The sequence below is a fragment of the Balaenoptera ricei genome, chromosome 1, assembly GCF_028023285.1.
Source record: "Balaenoptera ricei isolate mBalRic1 chromosome 1, mBalRic1.hap2, whole genome shotgun sequence".
Taxonomy (NCBI): domain Eukaryota; kingdom Metazoa; phylum Chordata; class Mammalia; order Artiodactyla; family Balaenopteridae; genus Balaenoptera; species Balaenoptera ricei.
In genome coordinates this window covers 29,136,018-29,150,733 of record NC_082639.1, presented here as the reverse complement: position 1 = coordinate 29,150,733, position 14,716 = coordinate 29,136,018, and the positions used below count along the sequence as shown (strand labels likewise).

General features: G+C 47.7%; 1 protein-coding gene across 2 annotated transcripts; it reads left to right on the top strand.

The window, feature by feature from the left end:
- Nucleotides 1-3,629: 3,629 nt before the first annotated feature.
- On the top strand, nt 3,630-14,187 carry TRAPPC3 (trafficking protein particle complex subunit 3). Of its 2 annotated transcripts, XM_059919082.1 has the most exons (5): nt 3,630-3,778; nt 11,246-11,343; nt 11,588-11,687; nt 12,774-12,956; nt 13,423-14,187. In XM_059919082.1, the coding sequence occupies exons 1-5, from the start codon at nt 3,737-3,739 to the stop codon at nt 13,540-13,542; spliced, it is 543 nt and encodes a 180-aa protein (XP_059775065.1). In that variant the 5' UTR covers nt 3,630-3,736; the 3' UTR covers nt 13,543-14,187. The 2 variants fall into 2 exon arrangements, with proteins under 2 accessions (XP_059775065.1, XP_059775067.1); XM_059919084.1 differs by lacking the exons at nt 3,630-3,778; nt 11,246-11,343 and adding an exon at nt 11,360-11,453.
- Nucleotides 14,188-14,716: the final 529 nt, after the last annotated feature.

Below are 14,716 nucleotides of genomic sequence, written 5' to 3'. Positions count from 1 at the left end.
GCCTGTGCTCCACAACAAGAGAAGCCACCGCAATGAGAAGCCCACGCACTGCAACGAAGAGTAGCCCCCGCTCGCCGCAACTAGAGAAAGCCCGCGCACAGCAATGAAGACCCAACACAGCCAAAACTAACTAACTAACTAAATAAATAAATAGAAAAAAAAAAATAGTAGAGGGGGAAATGGGAGCTGAAGATGAAGAGATAGGCCAGGGATGGCCTATATAGGAGGATTTGAATGCCAGTTGGCATCATGATCTACACAATATAGATATTAGGGAGCTGTTGAAGGTTCTTCAGAAGGAGAAGAGTGAGCAGTGCTTTAGAACTCGAAATCCTCCATTGTGTCTAATGATCTAGGATTGACTTTGAGGAGCCCTCTGCAAAGAGACAGTATATGGTATTAGCCTACTCAGTGGTTCTCAACCAGAGGCAATTTTGCTCCCCAGGGGACATTTGGCAATGTTTAGAGGCCTTTGTGGTGGTCACAACTAGGGGTGTTACTGGCATCTAGTACTTAGACACCGGGAATGTTGTTTAACATCTTGCAATGCACAACATCACCTCCTGAACAAAGAATCATCCGGCCCAAAATGTCAATGCTGCCAAGGTTGAGGAACCCTTCCCTAGACTGAGGGTGGAGGCACCTGCACCTACCTCCTCGCAAGATGCTAGTGGTGGGGACATCTGGGAGTTAGACAACTTGATGGACAGTTCTCCTGGCCAGCCCCCGGAGGCTTCCTGCACAGCGAGTCCTGGGAAGGTGACTGAGGGGAGCCAGGAGAGCACCGATGTCCTGTGATTGATGCAGTTGGAGTAGACAGATGGAGTGGGCTCCTCTTCCTTTGCCCCCTAATTGACCAGGATCCTTGGTGGATCCCAGGCCCCGGCAACTGATGGGGTTTAGAGTGGGTGTCTCTGAGTGTGGGGCTGGGTGAAAGTGCTCCATGTAGCCCTCCACGTATTAAACATCGCAGAGAAGGAGCAAGCAGGACACTTGCAACATCACAGGGGTCTGAGAATGTCTTGCCTTCTTCAGTGAGGGGCTGGGAACTCTGTGACCTCCCCTGTTCCTCCCCTACAGCCCAAGGCAGTCCCCTCCCCACTCCACGGAAACAGGCTTGAATGAGCTGTTAGTTTCACCATGAGGCTGGGTTGGGGCTAGGAGACAGGTTACCGAATGGGAATCAGATATATGTTCTCTTCCTGATCCCCCTAGGGGAGAGCAGCAGCAAGAGCATTTACACCCTCCTAGGCTTGGTGGGGCAGGGTCCAAGATGAACCTGACAGAGAGGTGAAGGAAATCACTGGGAGATTTGACAAAGAGATATGAATTGGGACCAAGGCCCTGGAGGTTGTCTCTACTCCCACACAAGTAGGAAGTAGGAGGGGCCTCATGGTGGGGGCAGCTTGAGAGAACAGATATCAGATTCTGACTCCCACCCTACACCCAAGGCGCTGCAGCAAGAAGGGGTCTCTAACCCAGACCACTTTGCTGGGGAGCTGTACCCTCCAGGGCCCACCCCCTGGGGTTGGGGGTGGGGAATGTCCTCAAGGGCAAGGTTGACACCAGCTGCAAAAAGGCCTCCCTCCCTCCAGCTCTTGCAGAGGGGAAGTTAACAGAGAGGGATTGGAGGGGGAGGAACTCAGATCCAGGACTAAAGAGGTTCAACCTTTTGGGTTCTTGAGAAGGGGCGTCTAGAGTCCCTGCTAGGGATGGGAAGCTGTCCCTGCTGCATTCTTTTCCTGGGAGAAGGAGATGATGGTGGGGAGGGGGTGCCTGGTGTTCTTAAATGTCCTGGCCCCAGGGGTGATGGAGAGGGATTGGGAGTTGGGAATGAGAGCCCTTGAAGAAGTCGCTAAGGAGCCAGGAGGAGACCCTCTAGATTAGCCTGAGGTGGACCCCACCCCCACCCTCAATTCAGTACTGGTGACTTTCCAAGGAGGAGTCCCAAAGAGAAAGAGGAATTCCAAAAGGAGGAATCACAGGCAGAGAGAGGAAGAATCGCAGAGGTTATAAGATGGGCGGGGAGAGGCTCCGCCTTCAGTCTCTCCAGACGCACCCTGCCTGACAGCAGGCTGGGTGGGGTGGAGCTGCTGGCTGTGACTGTGACTCAGGTTTCTGTGGGCAGCCAAGGGCAGCCGGCAGGGAGGAGCCCAGACCAACAGACAGGCCAGCCAACTGCAGCTTTCACCTCAGCTGTCCTTTCTCCTGGGAATGCAGGAGGTTTTTCTCTAGCTTTGCTGGCCTCCAAGGGCTAGCCCACCCCTGCTTCCTCATCCTCACCCCCAGGCGACCCTCATGTTCCTTCCCAGAACCCTCAGCCAAGGCACTGACACAGGAGGGAGAGTCAAAGGTCACTGCCTCTAGGAAGGCCCCAGAATGTCTGTGCCACAGGGAGAAGAGTATAATAATGATTGGTCCTGCACGGGAGGGACGGACTGGGGGAATCTTGGGTGCTGGCTTTCAGGCTGAGCAGCCTGCTGCCCACCCCCCAACTCCCCCAGCCAGGATAGCCAGGATGGCCCACGTCTGGGCAAGCTGGTTGTCATGGTGAAGGCTAGGGGCTAGAATGGAGCTGCCGCAGAGTCAGGCTCTCCTAAGTGAGGAGAGGGTGCTCAGGGACTCCCAGCCAAGCCCTCTCAGAATTGACCAGCCAGGGATGGCTGGGGCTGCAACCAAAGAGCTATAGCTGAGGACTGACTGTAAGACTTCCCCTTGGTGATGGGTGAGGGTGCGGCCAGCACATTCCCCTGGTATTTCTGGGGCCTGTTTGCTGGGCTGTGTTTTTAGAGAGTGGCTGGAAGAAAGGGAATGTACATTTACTTTGTGCCAAGTGCCTGCATACATGTCTCACCAATCTTCACAACAACTGAGAGAGATCCAGCAATTTGCCTAAAATGGCAAAGCTGGGATTAAAATCCAGGACTGACTGCTACAAACACCGGTGATCTTTCTTTTCTGGGAACCAGGCTGTGTACTTGTTCTAGGGGAGGGAGAGGGAGAAAGTGACCCGAACTTTATCACCCTGGATATTTCATCAGGAGGCCACAGTAGTAGGATGCAGGTGCTGGCTGCGTTTGGGGTTTGGAGACAGATGACAGTTTGAAGAGAAAACCACTGACGAAATGCTTGGCAGGTAGTAGGTGATCACTGAATATTTTTGTAAAGAAGAAGCCAGATCTGTGTATGAGCCATGGCCAGTTCTCTGGGACATCCTGGGAGCTTCTGGCTCTGAATTGCAGCAACAGCGGAAGAAGCTAGTTTGAAAGAGGGATTTTCCAAGACCATCCTTGGCGAGAGAGGAATTTGCGGAGCATCACTGAGTGGAGGTGGGGGGGTGGAGGGGTTAGGGTGGTGGGGAGGAAAAGGAAGTGTGTGGATGATACAGGATTACGGCAAGCTGCGGACGCCACCCAGCGGCCATAACGCAGCCCATGGGGGAGCCAGGCTCCAGGAGTCCGCTGTGCGCGGAGCACTCTGGGAGTTGTAGTCCTACTACATTAAGAGCCGGTGCTGCCAGTGGGGCTGTTGGGTGTTGTAGTCCGACGTTTCCTGGGCGGGAATTACCCTCGTCGGCCGGACCACGAGTCCCGTGGTGCCCCGCGGCAGGCTGCGCAGGCGCGGTGAGTCGGTGCCGGTCAATACCGAATGTTGAGGGGCCGCTAACTGGGTCCAGCGGTGTTAGAAGGGGTCACCGAGTGGGTGTGTGTTGTGGTGGGGCAAGGCGGCCGGCACCATGTCGAGGCAGGCGAACCGTGGCACCGAGAGCAAGAAAATGGTAACCGGAGCGTGTGACCTCGGCGGGCGGGGCGGAATGGAGGTGTTCTGAGGAAGGGGCCCGGCGCGGGGCGTGAGTCGCAACTGGGAAAGCTCCTTCTGCTAGCGCTGGGAGGGGGTGGTTCCGCTGGAAGGAAGGAGGAGGAGGCTCCTTGGTGGGTTGAAAGCGGAGAATCGCTCCGGGGTGGTCCCGGGTCTGAGGCAGGTTGGAGGGCCCCTGGAGTAGCTCGGAGACCCCTCCCCCGAGTGCAGTTGAGTGCAAGACCAACAACGACGGCGGCAATAACAGTAACTCCCACTGTTGCTCTCTTACTGTGTGTTAGGTACTGGGCCTGGCATTTTACGTCCGTTATCATTTAATCCGCAAAATAACTCTCTCAGGTGGATAATGTTATCGCCATTTTAAAGCTCAGAGAGGTTGCATAACTGGCCCAGATTTACAGCTAGGAAGAGTTAGGATTTGAACCCATATCTCTCTGACCCCAAAGCTAATGCTTCATACTACTAGACCGTAATGTCTCTCACACTCAGATACTGGTTTTGCCAGAAAGCAAGTGTAAGGGGTGGGCCAGAGTAGGGAGTAAGTGCTCTCCCTCTGGCGAATGGCGGGGAGGCTCCCTTCTTGTCCTGGGAATAGTGGGACACCATCTAGTCCTATGAAGTTTGGCTGCAGATGGGGACTGGGCCTGGAAAGTAACGTGGATGATGTTTTTATCCAAACTGAGGGGACTTCTTGACAGGTGTTCCTTTTCTTTGGCATATTCTTATTTCCTCCAGAATTGCCCATTTGTCTTTGTTTTCCAGTTTACAGACTGAGTTATTGAAGGTTGCATGCAGGGCAGACCATGGGCCTTTTGTTGACACTCAGCTCTAGAGGGGATGACTAAACTCCCCTCACACCTTTGCATCTTATACAAGGAACAGCCACCAAAAATGGGCAGCAGGAGGCCCTATTACTCCAGAGTAGTACTGTACTTTTTCTCTCTCAGATCCCTTTTGAAAAGTTGATGAGAGCTGTGGATCTTCTCTGCAGAAATAGTAAATAGACAAACATATACAGAGACATTTACTTACATTTGGGGAGGATTTGTGGGCCTGTGAAGATACTCTGTGAATTCCTGTTTTGGAGGAAATACTGAGTTAAAAAGAAGAAGGAGAGAATATTTTGCTAGGCAACAATGTCATGTAGGGGAAAAAGCATGGATATCGGTTGGAATTCTCATTGGTCCTCAATTTCCTTATCTATGAAATGGGGACAGTAATACCTCCCTAGGATTAAGTATTAGGATTAATATCTCCCTAGGATTACCTCCTATGATATGAATGGATATGAGAAGTCTTCCTGTTTAGTTTTCATATCTAGCTCTTTTTTGCACTTTTTTTTAAAAACCTGAAACCAATATTGAAACTTTTAATACCATTTTAGCAGGAACCTTCAGTCTCCACCCCCCCCCCACCCCGGCAGCCCTCAGTATTCACTCAGTTTTGGTGAAGTGAGGGAATTAGGGAGGGCAGCAGTGCATTCCGGCCTCAAAGCTTTTGCTACTGCTGTAGTCTCTGCTTGGAACTTCTTTCCCCAGAGAGTAGCTAGCTACTCCTCACCTCATTCAGTTACTCAGATACCATCTTCTCAAAGAGGGCTTCCCTGACCACCTGACTAGTTCTCTGTCCTCTTACTCTACTCTTTTTCTCTTCAAGCACTGTCTATTTCATTTAAAATATTTCATTATAAATTCTATACTTACTTGTTTATTTTCAGTCTCCCCCATGAGAATGTAAACTCCATGAGGGCAGGGGTTGGTTTGTTCACTGCTCCATTCCCAGCACCTAGAATGATGCTTGGCACTAGGCAATCTATATTGAATGAATGACATGAAGGTTTGGTGCATCCTGTCATTCAATTCCTATTGGTACCCACTCGAGGCTTGTCACATGATCCTCTGTGTAGCCACCTGGTTCTGACATGCTCCCTTTCTTTCCTCTCTGCCTTTGGAGTCTCCCCCTCTAGCAGCCCACTTCCCAGTCATCCCAACCTTCTGCTAATTACTGTGTTCCCACTTAAGCCTTCCAAAACTTAAATGGTTAATATGCCCAAGTAATTAGATCTCTGCTTTTTGTCTGTGCAAATAGAAACAGCCTATTTGTCTAGCAAACTTTTCCTGAGTCCCAGCTCTGTGCAAAGCATTGTGGGAAATGCAGAGATGAAGCCCTAGTCCCTAACCTTGAGAAGCACATACTCTATGAGAGAGGTGGAAAAATACACAACACAGAAGTATGGTACTGTCTGGGATTGAGTCCTGGCTTCACTGCTTACTTGTGTGACCTAGGCCAAGTGTCTTCATTGTTCTGAGCATCAGTTTCACCATCTTTATTTATTTTCGGCCACACCAAGCAGCTTGCGGGATTTCAGTTCCCCGACCAGGGATTGAACCCGGGCCATGGCAGTGGAAGCCTGGAATCCCAACTGTTAGGCCACTAGGAAACTCCCACTAAAAAGGTAATAATAGTATCTATATAATAGGGTTGTTCTGAGGATTAACTGAGGTATCGCGTGTAAAGCTACCAGTGTGATAGTGCACCTAAGAACACAGTTGACACTCAGTAAATGTCAGCTAGCAAGCTTTTTCTTTTTTCTGCCGTGCTTGTGGGATCCTAGTTCTCCAACCAGGGACCGAACCTGTGCCCCCTGCAATGAAAGCACAGAGTCCTAACCACTGGACCGCCAGGGAATTCCCAGCATCCTTTTTGTTTTTTTTGTTTATTTTATTTTATTTTTATTTATTTATTTTTGGCTGTGTTGGGTGTTCGTTGCTGCGCGCGGGCTTTCTCTAGTTGCGGAGAGCCGGGGCTACTCTTCGTTGCGGTGCGCGGGTTTCTCATTGCAGTGGCTTCTCTCGTTGTGGAGCACGGGCTGTAGGCGTGTGGGCTTCCGTAGGTGCGGCACATGGGCTCAGTAGTTGTGGCTCACGGGCTCTAGAGCACAGGCTCAGTAGTTGTGGCGCACGGGCTTAGTCGCTCCGCGGCATGTGGGATCTTCCCAGACCAGGGCTCGAACCCGTGTTCCCTGCATTGGCAGGCGGATTCTCAACCACTGTGCCACCAGGGAAGCCCATGCTTTTTGTTTTAATTGAAGTATAGTTTATCTACAACACTATATTAGTTCCATGTGCACAACATAGTGATTCGGTATTACTATACACTGCAAAATGGTCACCATACAAGCATCCTTATTAGTAAAGATATTAACCTTTGTGTGTTTAGGCCTGCCCTTCTTTTGTGTTGTGACTCTGTTCTCCAGAGCTCAGGTGAGTTACTACTTGAGTAGCAGCACTCAGAATCTCCATGACAGGAGGCTGGAGAGTGACAAAAGAGGGGTGGACTCAGTCCTGTCACTGACCTTCCTTCCCCGGCTGCTGGGGAGCAGTCACACTGGATTATTTGTGTTGGCAAAAATAGTAAGTATGACTCTTAATAAGTATCTTGGAGCATTAGCTCAAAAGATCAGCCCCTTAAGGAGTTTTGATGTTTTGTTTGGGGCACTGACTGCAAGCCTCCTGAAAACTGTGCAGTAGCTTACCTGAGTGTAGGACTTGGCTTACTCTGCTCAGGTTGTGCCTGAAGTACTTGGCTTTGCCAGTATGAAACCACTCTTGTGGTTTCTTGGTCTGCAAAGCATCTTTAAGTCCAGGATCTCATTAGACCCTCCTACCAACCCTGTGATTGGCATGACATATTTCACTGTTACTGTTTTTGTTGGAGAAGATTGAAGTTTAGCAAAGTGAAGTGACTTAGGTAAAGTCTCACAACTAGTGACAAGTCCATACTCAGAACCAGGTCTTCTGACTATAAACCGAGCATCCTTCTATATGCCTTACTAATTGTTTTAAAGTTCTTTATAGCGATTCAGAATCTCCCTCTTTGAACCTAGTTCAGGGTGCTTTCTGGCACCACACCACAGAGAACCAGTTTAAGAACAAAAATAACAATATCTACTTTTTTTTTTTTGGTGAGCAGTATGTGGGATCGAACCCGTGCCCCCTTCCGTGGAAGCGCGGAGTCTTAACCACTCCACGAAAGTCAGGGAAGTCCCACAATATCTATTTCTTGAGTAGGTACTGTGCAACAGGTACTCTACACATATTATCTCATTGATAACCCTGAAGGGCAGATAATATTATCACCATTGTACAGATGGGAAAAGCTGATGTTCAGGGAGATTAAGCAGTGGCTTAGGATGACATACCTTTTTTTTTTTGGACATAATAACTTACAGGACAGTGCTCAACTCTAAGAAGACTGAGTCTCAGTTACTTAACCTATCTCCTGTAAAATGGGGATAAATAATGTTTGTTTTGCTAACCTCTCATGGTTGTTATAAAGCTCAGTAAGTATCTGTGAAGACACTGTGAAAGTTTTATAAATGTTAGTGATCATTATTATTAAACATAATTAAAGCAGCCTGAAAGTAGAAGTTTTGCAGAAGAGATTCATGTTTCTGTTGGAAGAATGTGCTTATGTTCAGTGAAGAAATGGGACTGGTTGAATTGGCTGACCTTTAAGGTCCCATGGAACCTTAAGTTATAAGGGTCTTCAGACTCTGCAACCTCTTGTTACTTTTCTGACTTCCTCTTCTGTTCTCTCTTGTGTTTACTCCTGTCTAATCACACTGGTCTCCTAGCTGTTTCTCATGCATGTCAGACATACTCCCACCTCAGGGCCTTACACTTACTGCCTCAAATTTTTTCACCCAGATACCCTTACTACCTTCAGCTCTTTGCACAAATACCATCTTAATGAGGCCTTCTCTGACTACCCTATCTAAAACTGAACCCCCCCACACACACATATAGGTAAACATAAATACTCCCTAATCTCCTTTTGTGCTTATTTTCCTCCATAGCACTTTTCACCATCTGGCAAACCATTTATTTTATTTATTCAGTTTATTACCTCTTTCCTTCCTGTTAGGTAGTTCCTGGTACAGAGTAAACTTTGAATGAATGGTTTTTTCTATACAACAGCTCATTCCTATTTTTAAAGTCTGAAGACCTTTAAGTTGTATATTTATGTCATGCACTATTCCAAGTAGGCTTGGTTCATAACTGAAGATGGAGATAGACATACAAATTAAGAGAGGGTGTGGAGAACCTGCATCAGGGACCCTATTCCCAGATCCCAGGCGTATTGATTCTGTGACCACCAACAGATATATTTAGGACCTTGATTTTTCTTATTGGTAAACTGGGGGCTGCTGCATGTATAAAGTGCTTGGTAACATCATGATATGCATGTTACTTGGCATCATGGTGGGCTGAGGCTCTTGGAGTCTCCATCCAAGGACTCATTAATAATGGAAGGAAAACTCTCCTGATTTAATGCCGTGGTGCCAACTCTATGGACTGGTTACTGCTGGATTGTCTCCATCCATTCATGCCTAAGCCATTCTAGTGCCAAACCCTTAACTTTACTAAAAATTATTCTCCTCCTCAGTAGCTTCCCTTTAATTGCCATATTTGGTATACGGTCTCTTGGAGACACCCTGATCTGTTTTAGTTGAATTCAAAGAGCTTACTTATCCTGAAACTGATTCTCTTTGACTCCCTGGTACAACTACCTTTTATTTGTTTGTTTTTTAGGGGAGATTTATTAATATTGCAGTTGTGGGGAACAGTGGACAGAATGAACATCAGCTTAGAAGCTCCTGGTTTTCGTCCCCCCAAATTACTTTTGTCAATAGTTAGCTGTCCCTTGGGGACTTCCCTGGTGGTCCAGTGGTTAAGAATCCGCCTTCCAATGCAGGGGACATGAGTTCAATCCCTGGTTGGGGAACTAAGATCCTACATGCTGTGGGACAGCTAAGCCCACATGCCACAACTACTGAGCCTGAGCGCCACAAGTAGAGGGAAGCCTGTCCGCCGCAATGAAACATCCCACGTGACGCAGCCAAAATTAATAATAAATAAATAAATATTTTTAAAATAAAAATAATAATTATCTGTCCTTGGACAAATTACTGAACCATTCTGAGGCTCAGTTTCCTCATCTCTAAAATGAGATTAGTTTCTGCCCTTTCTGCTTTACAGAGTTATTGTGGGGTGAAAAATGAGATAATGAAAAATAGAATGTAGTATGTAAGCAAAAGGCATTCACATTATTATTCTTTTTTTAAAAATTTTATTTGTTTTATTTATTATTTATTTTTGGCTGCGTTGGGTCTTCATTGCTGCACGCGGGCTTTCTCTAGTTGCAGCGAGCGGGGGCTACTCTTCATTGTGGCGCGTGGGCTTCTCATTGCGGTGGCTTCTCTTGTTGTGGAGCACCGGCTCTAGGTGCACGGGCTTTAGTAGTTGTGGCACGTGGGTTCAGTAATTGTGGCTTGCAGGCTCTAGAGCACAGGCTCAGTAGTTATGGTGCACGGCCTTAGTTGCTCCGTGGCATGTGGGATCTTCCCCAGACCAGGCTTGAACCTGTGTCCCCTGCATTGGCAGGCGGATTCTTAACCACTGTGCCACCAAGGAAGCCCCTCACGTTATTATTCTTGCAGTGACCTCATCACCAGGCCGTGGGGATGAGGTGAGGAGCATTGGGTCGTGGGAGCCTGGGCCTTAATGTTAGTTGTACTTTCTTCCCCAGAAGACTTGCAGACAGAAAGGTGCTCTGCTCCGAGTCTGACAAGCCTCCATTCAGAAAGGGCTGGTTGGGTAGCAATCTTGATTTTTCAGCCGTGTTTCTGTATGAGTACATTGATCCAAATGTGCTGCTAACACGTTTCTCACTTTGTTTAACTCCGATAATACCTTTCCCCCAACCTGCTGCTTTTATTCTGTAGTCTTGATATTTGCTGTTCCTTTCACCTTCCACATCTCTCTGCTTTTTGGTAAGTAGGTGACAGGATTCTTTATCTGAGAGTTTCTGTGCTTTTAACTGTGGTTGTAATAGAAACCAGTCCAGGTCAGTATTGTGTTCCAGGTACACAAAAGATTGTGTTCCTTTCAGAGTTATCCCTTTCCCGCAAACACTTTAGCTATGTGTCAAGAGAAACATTATTTTTTCCCATGTTGGTGACTTAGAGGGTTATCATTAGTACAGTGGACTTCATCTGGTACTTCTTTCCTTCCCCCTGGGACCTCTGCTGCTCCTGGATGGGGCCTTGGGAGTGCAGTTAGGCTTGGCAGCTGTGGTGGGATCCTGGGTCAGCAGAAGTCCACCTTGGTGTGTTGGAAGGGTGACTGCTCAGTGCATGAGGTACCTTTCACAGCCCGTTTTGTAGTGGGTCTAGTTTCAGCCCTGACACATTGACCCTAGGGAGCTAAATTCTTTGGCTACTCCACAGTGGGTGATGGTCTTTCCCACCAGACACAGTAACCTTCCTTTGAATTCTGACAGTTGCATTGAGGCCGATCCAGACTCTCACCAAACTTTCTCTTTTGTGTGGCTTGGTCCTGACTGCCTTTTGAATCTCTTTTAGAGCTCTGAGCTCTTCACTCTGACCTATGGGGCTCTAGTCACCCAGCTGTGCAAGGACTATGAAAATGATGAAGATGTGAATAAACAGCTGGACAAAATGTGAGTGAGCTCCTCTGTGGGAGAGACAGTAATGGGACTCCTGAGCACACCGAATCTACGTCGTTCCTTAGAGCCCAGAACAGGGTTCACTCTCATTACCAACACTTTGGGTACAGTTTCCACTGCTTATTTATTGGGATGTTTTGGGATTGTCCTCGTTTTCCCTTTACCACCAACAGCCTTATGTTCAGACATAAGACATTCAGACCGCATAATATAGTCTGTTCTCTCATTTCTTTCCCAGGGGCTATAACATTGGAGTCCGACTGATTGAAGATTTCTTGGCACGGTCAAATGTCGGGAGGTGCCATGACTTTCGGGAAACTGCAGATGTCATTGCCAAGGTCATTATCCTGGGCCACCTGGCCATACCGAAGGATTGTCATTGGAAGGCACTGCTTACCACTCGCTCCCTTAGAAAGGCCCTTATTATTCCAGAAGAATAGCTAGGCAGCTGTTTGGACCAAAGAAGCCTTCCTGGTGGTTTAGGAATAGCACAGATTATGAAAAAGGGAAGAATGGTTGGTTGGGATCATCCCTGTGGATTAAAGACCCACTAAAATCAAAGCCAGATCTCTTCAACTGTGCAGATGTAGCAGAGTAGCACGGGGGTTAAGAATATAGACAGACCTGGCCATGAGGCATATGGGATCTTAGCTCCCCGACCAGGGATCGAACCTGCGCCCCCTTCATTGGAAGGCGAAGTCTTAACCACTGGACTGCCGGGGAAGTATGGTCCACATCCAAAAAAAAAAAAATCTTAGGGAAAAAAAAATAAAGAATACAGACAAACCTGGCTTCAAATTCTGGCTCCAATATTTAGTAGTTCTTAGGTAAGTTATTTTTAACTTCTTTAATTACCAGTTACCTCATCTTTAAAATGAAGAAAATAAGAGCTACCTCATAGGGTTTCTGTAAGGAGTAAATGAAAAAATGAACATGAGCATTCAGGTAAAATGAATGCCCTTATTGTAGAGTGTATATAGAAAATGTTTGCTATTACTAATATTAGTGTTATATATTATAGGGTTAATGATAAATGATATAACACCTATAGCTTTGTGGTGTTAGAATAAGGGTTCAGATAGCAGAGAGAGAGGACAGGAAAGTGTGTTGGGACCTCTCTGTGGTTAGATGCTGGTTCAGGGCAGCCACCCCTGTCAGAAGATCAGTGCTCCTTTCCACTAAGAAGTGCAGGTAGTCAGCAAGTTGTCACCTAATTGTATGATGCCTTGAAGGAGAAGGGTGTGGAATTGTGCACAGTTGCTTTTCCTTTTTTGCCTTGAATACCTGAAGCTTCAATGTCTTGCAGAGGCCACAATTTTTTTCCTGAACCATTTAGTTCCCCTTGGTGGTCCCATCACATCACCTTCCCTGTTGTACAGCCCCTACTGCTCTTCCTCATAGTGCCATTGTGTGTTTTTTGACAGGTGGCGTTCAAGATGTACTTGGGCATCACTCCAAGCATCACCAATTGGAGCCCAGCTGGTGACGAATTCTCCCTCATTTTGGAAAATAATCCCTTGGTGGACTTTGTGGAACTTCCTGATAACCACTCATCCCTTATTTATTCCAATCTCTTGTGTGGGGTGTTGCGAGGAGCCTTGGAGATGGTGAGTGCAGCTCTTTACCTTCTGAGACACCTGAAATGTAGTAGGGTCTTAATAAATGTTTGAACGAATGAATGGGAGAGTGAAATAAAGGCTTTTAGCTCACCCCAGTGCTTCGCTGCCTGAGGCGGTGAAGCTGCCAAGTGTAGGATCCAAGTTGGAAATCTCCACGTGGTGTTGATGCTCCCTGCTAGGCTGGGAGGTGGTGCGCTCAGCCCTCAGAGCCCGGGAACATCTGTTCCCAGATTGGCTTATTTGGTGACAGTTTGATTTGTGAGTGTTCTTTGCTAAGTCTCCCTTATTGGGTGGGGGCCACTGCCTTCTGCACAGAAACTGGCAATCTTGTCCATGTGGAAACCAGCCCCCTTGTTTAGGCTACTGTGGATGAGACAGTTATAGCTCCATCCCTGGTGGTTTCCCAGAGGCTGTGGCTAGGCAGCCGCCCCTTCATTTTCGCACTGTCCCCCAGGTCCAGATGGCTGTGGAGGCCAAATTTGTCCAGGACACCCTGAAAGGAGACGGTGTGACAGAAATCCGGATGAGGTTCATCAGGCGGATTGAGGACAACCTCCCAGCTGGAGAGGAATGACCATCCCCAGGACTTCAGGGTAACCAGCAGGAGCACTTGTTGGAGTCAGAAAGCCTCAATGCTCCCTCTGCCCTCTAGAATTCAGTGACTGTTTAACACGGATGTTATATATTCTTCTAACCTTGTTTCCCTTCTCCATGTTAATAAAGAGCGGACTGTGATATAGTCCATTTACCCTACAAGTGTGCACATTCAGGAGGGAAATTCTTTGCTCCCTTTCCCTTCAAAGGGGCTGGATGTAGTCATCCTTGGTGGGACTAGAAAGAGCTCAAACCATTCTACATTCCTGTTTGAATTTTCCAAAGTAGAACACACTTTGACCCCATTAAGAGGCAAGCCTAGCACATTTGTCCCTGGGTCTTCAGAAAGTCATTGATGAATGGCCGTAGGGAATCCAGGATTCATTGGGACAGGGGAGGAGAAGCTGGGAGTGGTGGGTTGGATTTGCTAGCTGTAGTGTGACACACTGTAGTGCTTGCCAGGAAAGGGGAACCAGTCATGCCAGAAACATTGACTTCTGGGAAGCCACCCAGGTCTCTGTTTCCTCCCTGCTGTTTGGAGGCAACATCTCCTCTTTTTATAGAGGGTCCATCTTTTTTTCTTACAAGTTCTTCAATAAAGACACATTCTTGAGTGAAATCCCAATCATGTCATGTTTTCTCTCTGCTCAGCCTTGGGAATTTTGTTACAGTGGGGTGAGGAGACCTGCTAAAAGTTCCTGTGCCCTACCTTGATTTCATCTGGTCTAGGAATGGCTTCTTCCCACGGACCAGAGAGTCTGGGAAACCTGGGAGCAAATGAGGCCCCTTCAGAGTCATTTTTTTTTTTTTTTTTTTTTTTTAATAAATTTATTTATTTTATTATTTTTATTTTTGGCTGTGTTGGGTCTTCGTTTCTGTGCGAGGGCTTTCTCCAGTTGTGGCGAGCGGGGGCCACTCTTCATTGCGGTGCGCAGGCCTCTCACCGTCGCGGCCTCTCTCGTTGCAGAGCACAGGCTCCAGACGCGCAGGCTCAGCAATTGTGGCTCACGGGCCCAGTTGCTCCGCGGCACGCGGGATCCTCCCAGACCAGGGCTCGAACCCATGTCCCCTGCATTGGCAGGCAGACTCTCAACCACTGTACCACCAGGGAAGCCCCAGAGTCATTTTTTAGTCTACTGTCTGTAGCAAAAACT

Excerpts from the sequence above, each read along its gene's own strand:
- TRAPPC3 (XM_059919082.1), top strand. The coding sequence starts at position 3,737 with ATGTCGAGGCAGGCGAACCGTGGCACCGAGAGCAAGAAAATG. Across the intron at positions 3,779-11,245 it reads GCACCGAGAGCAAGAAAATG|AGCTCTGAGCTCTTCACTCT; the intron begins GTAACCGGAGCG and ends AATCTCTTTTAG. Across the intron at positions 12,957-13,422 it reads TGCGAGGAGCCTTGGAGATG|GTCCAGATGGCTGTGGAGGC; the intron begins GTGAGTGCAGCT and ends ACTGTCCCCCAG.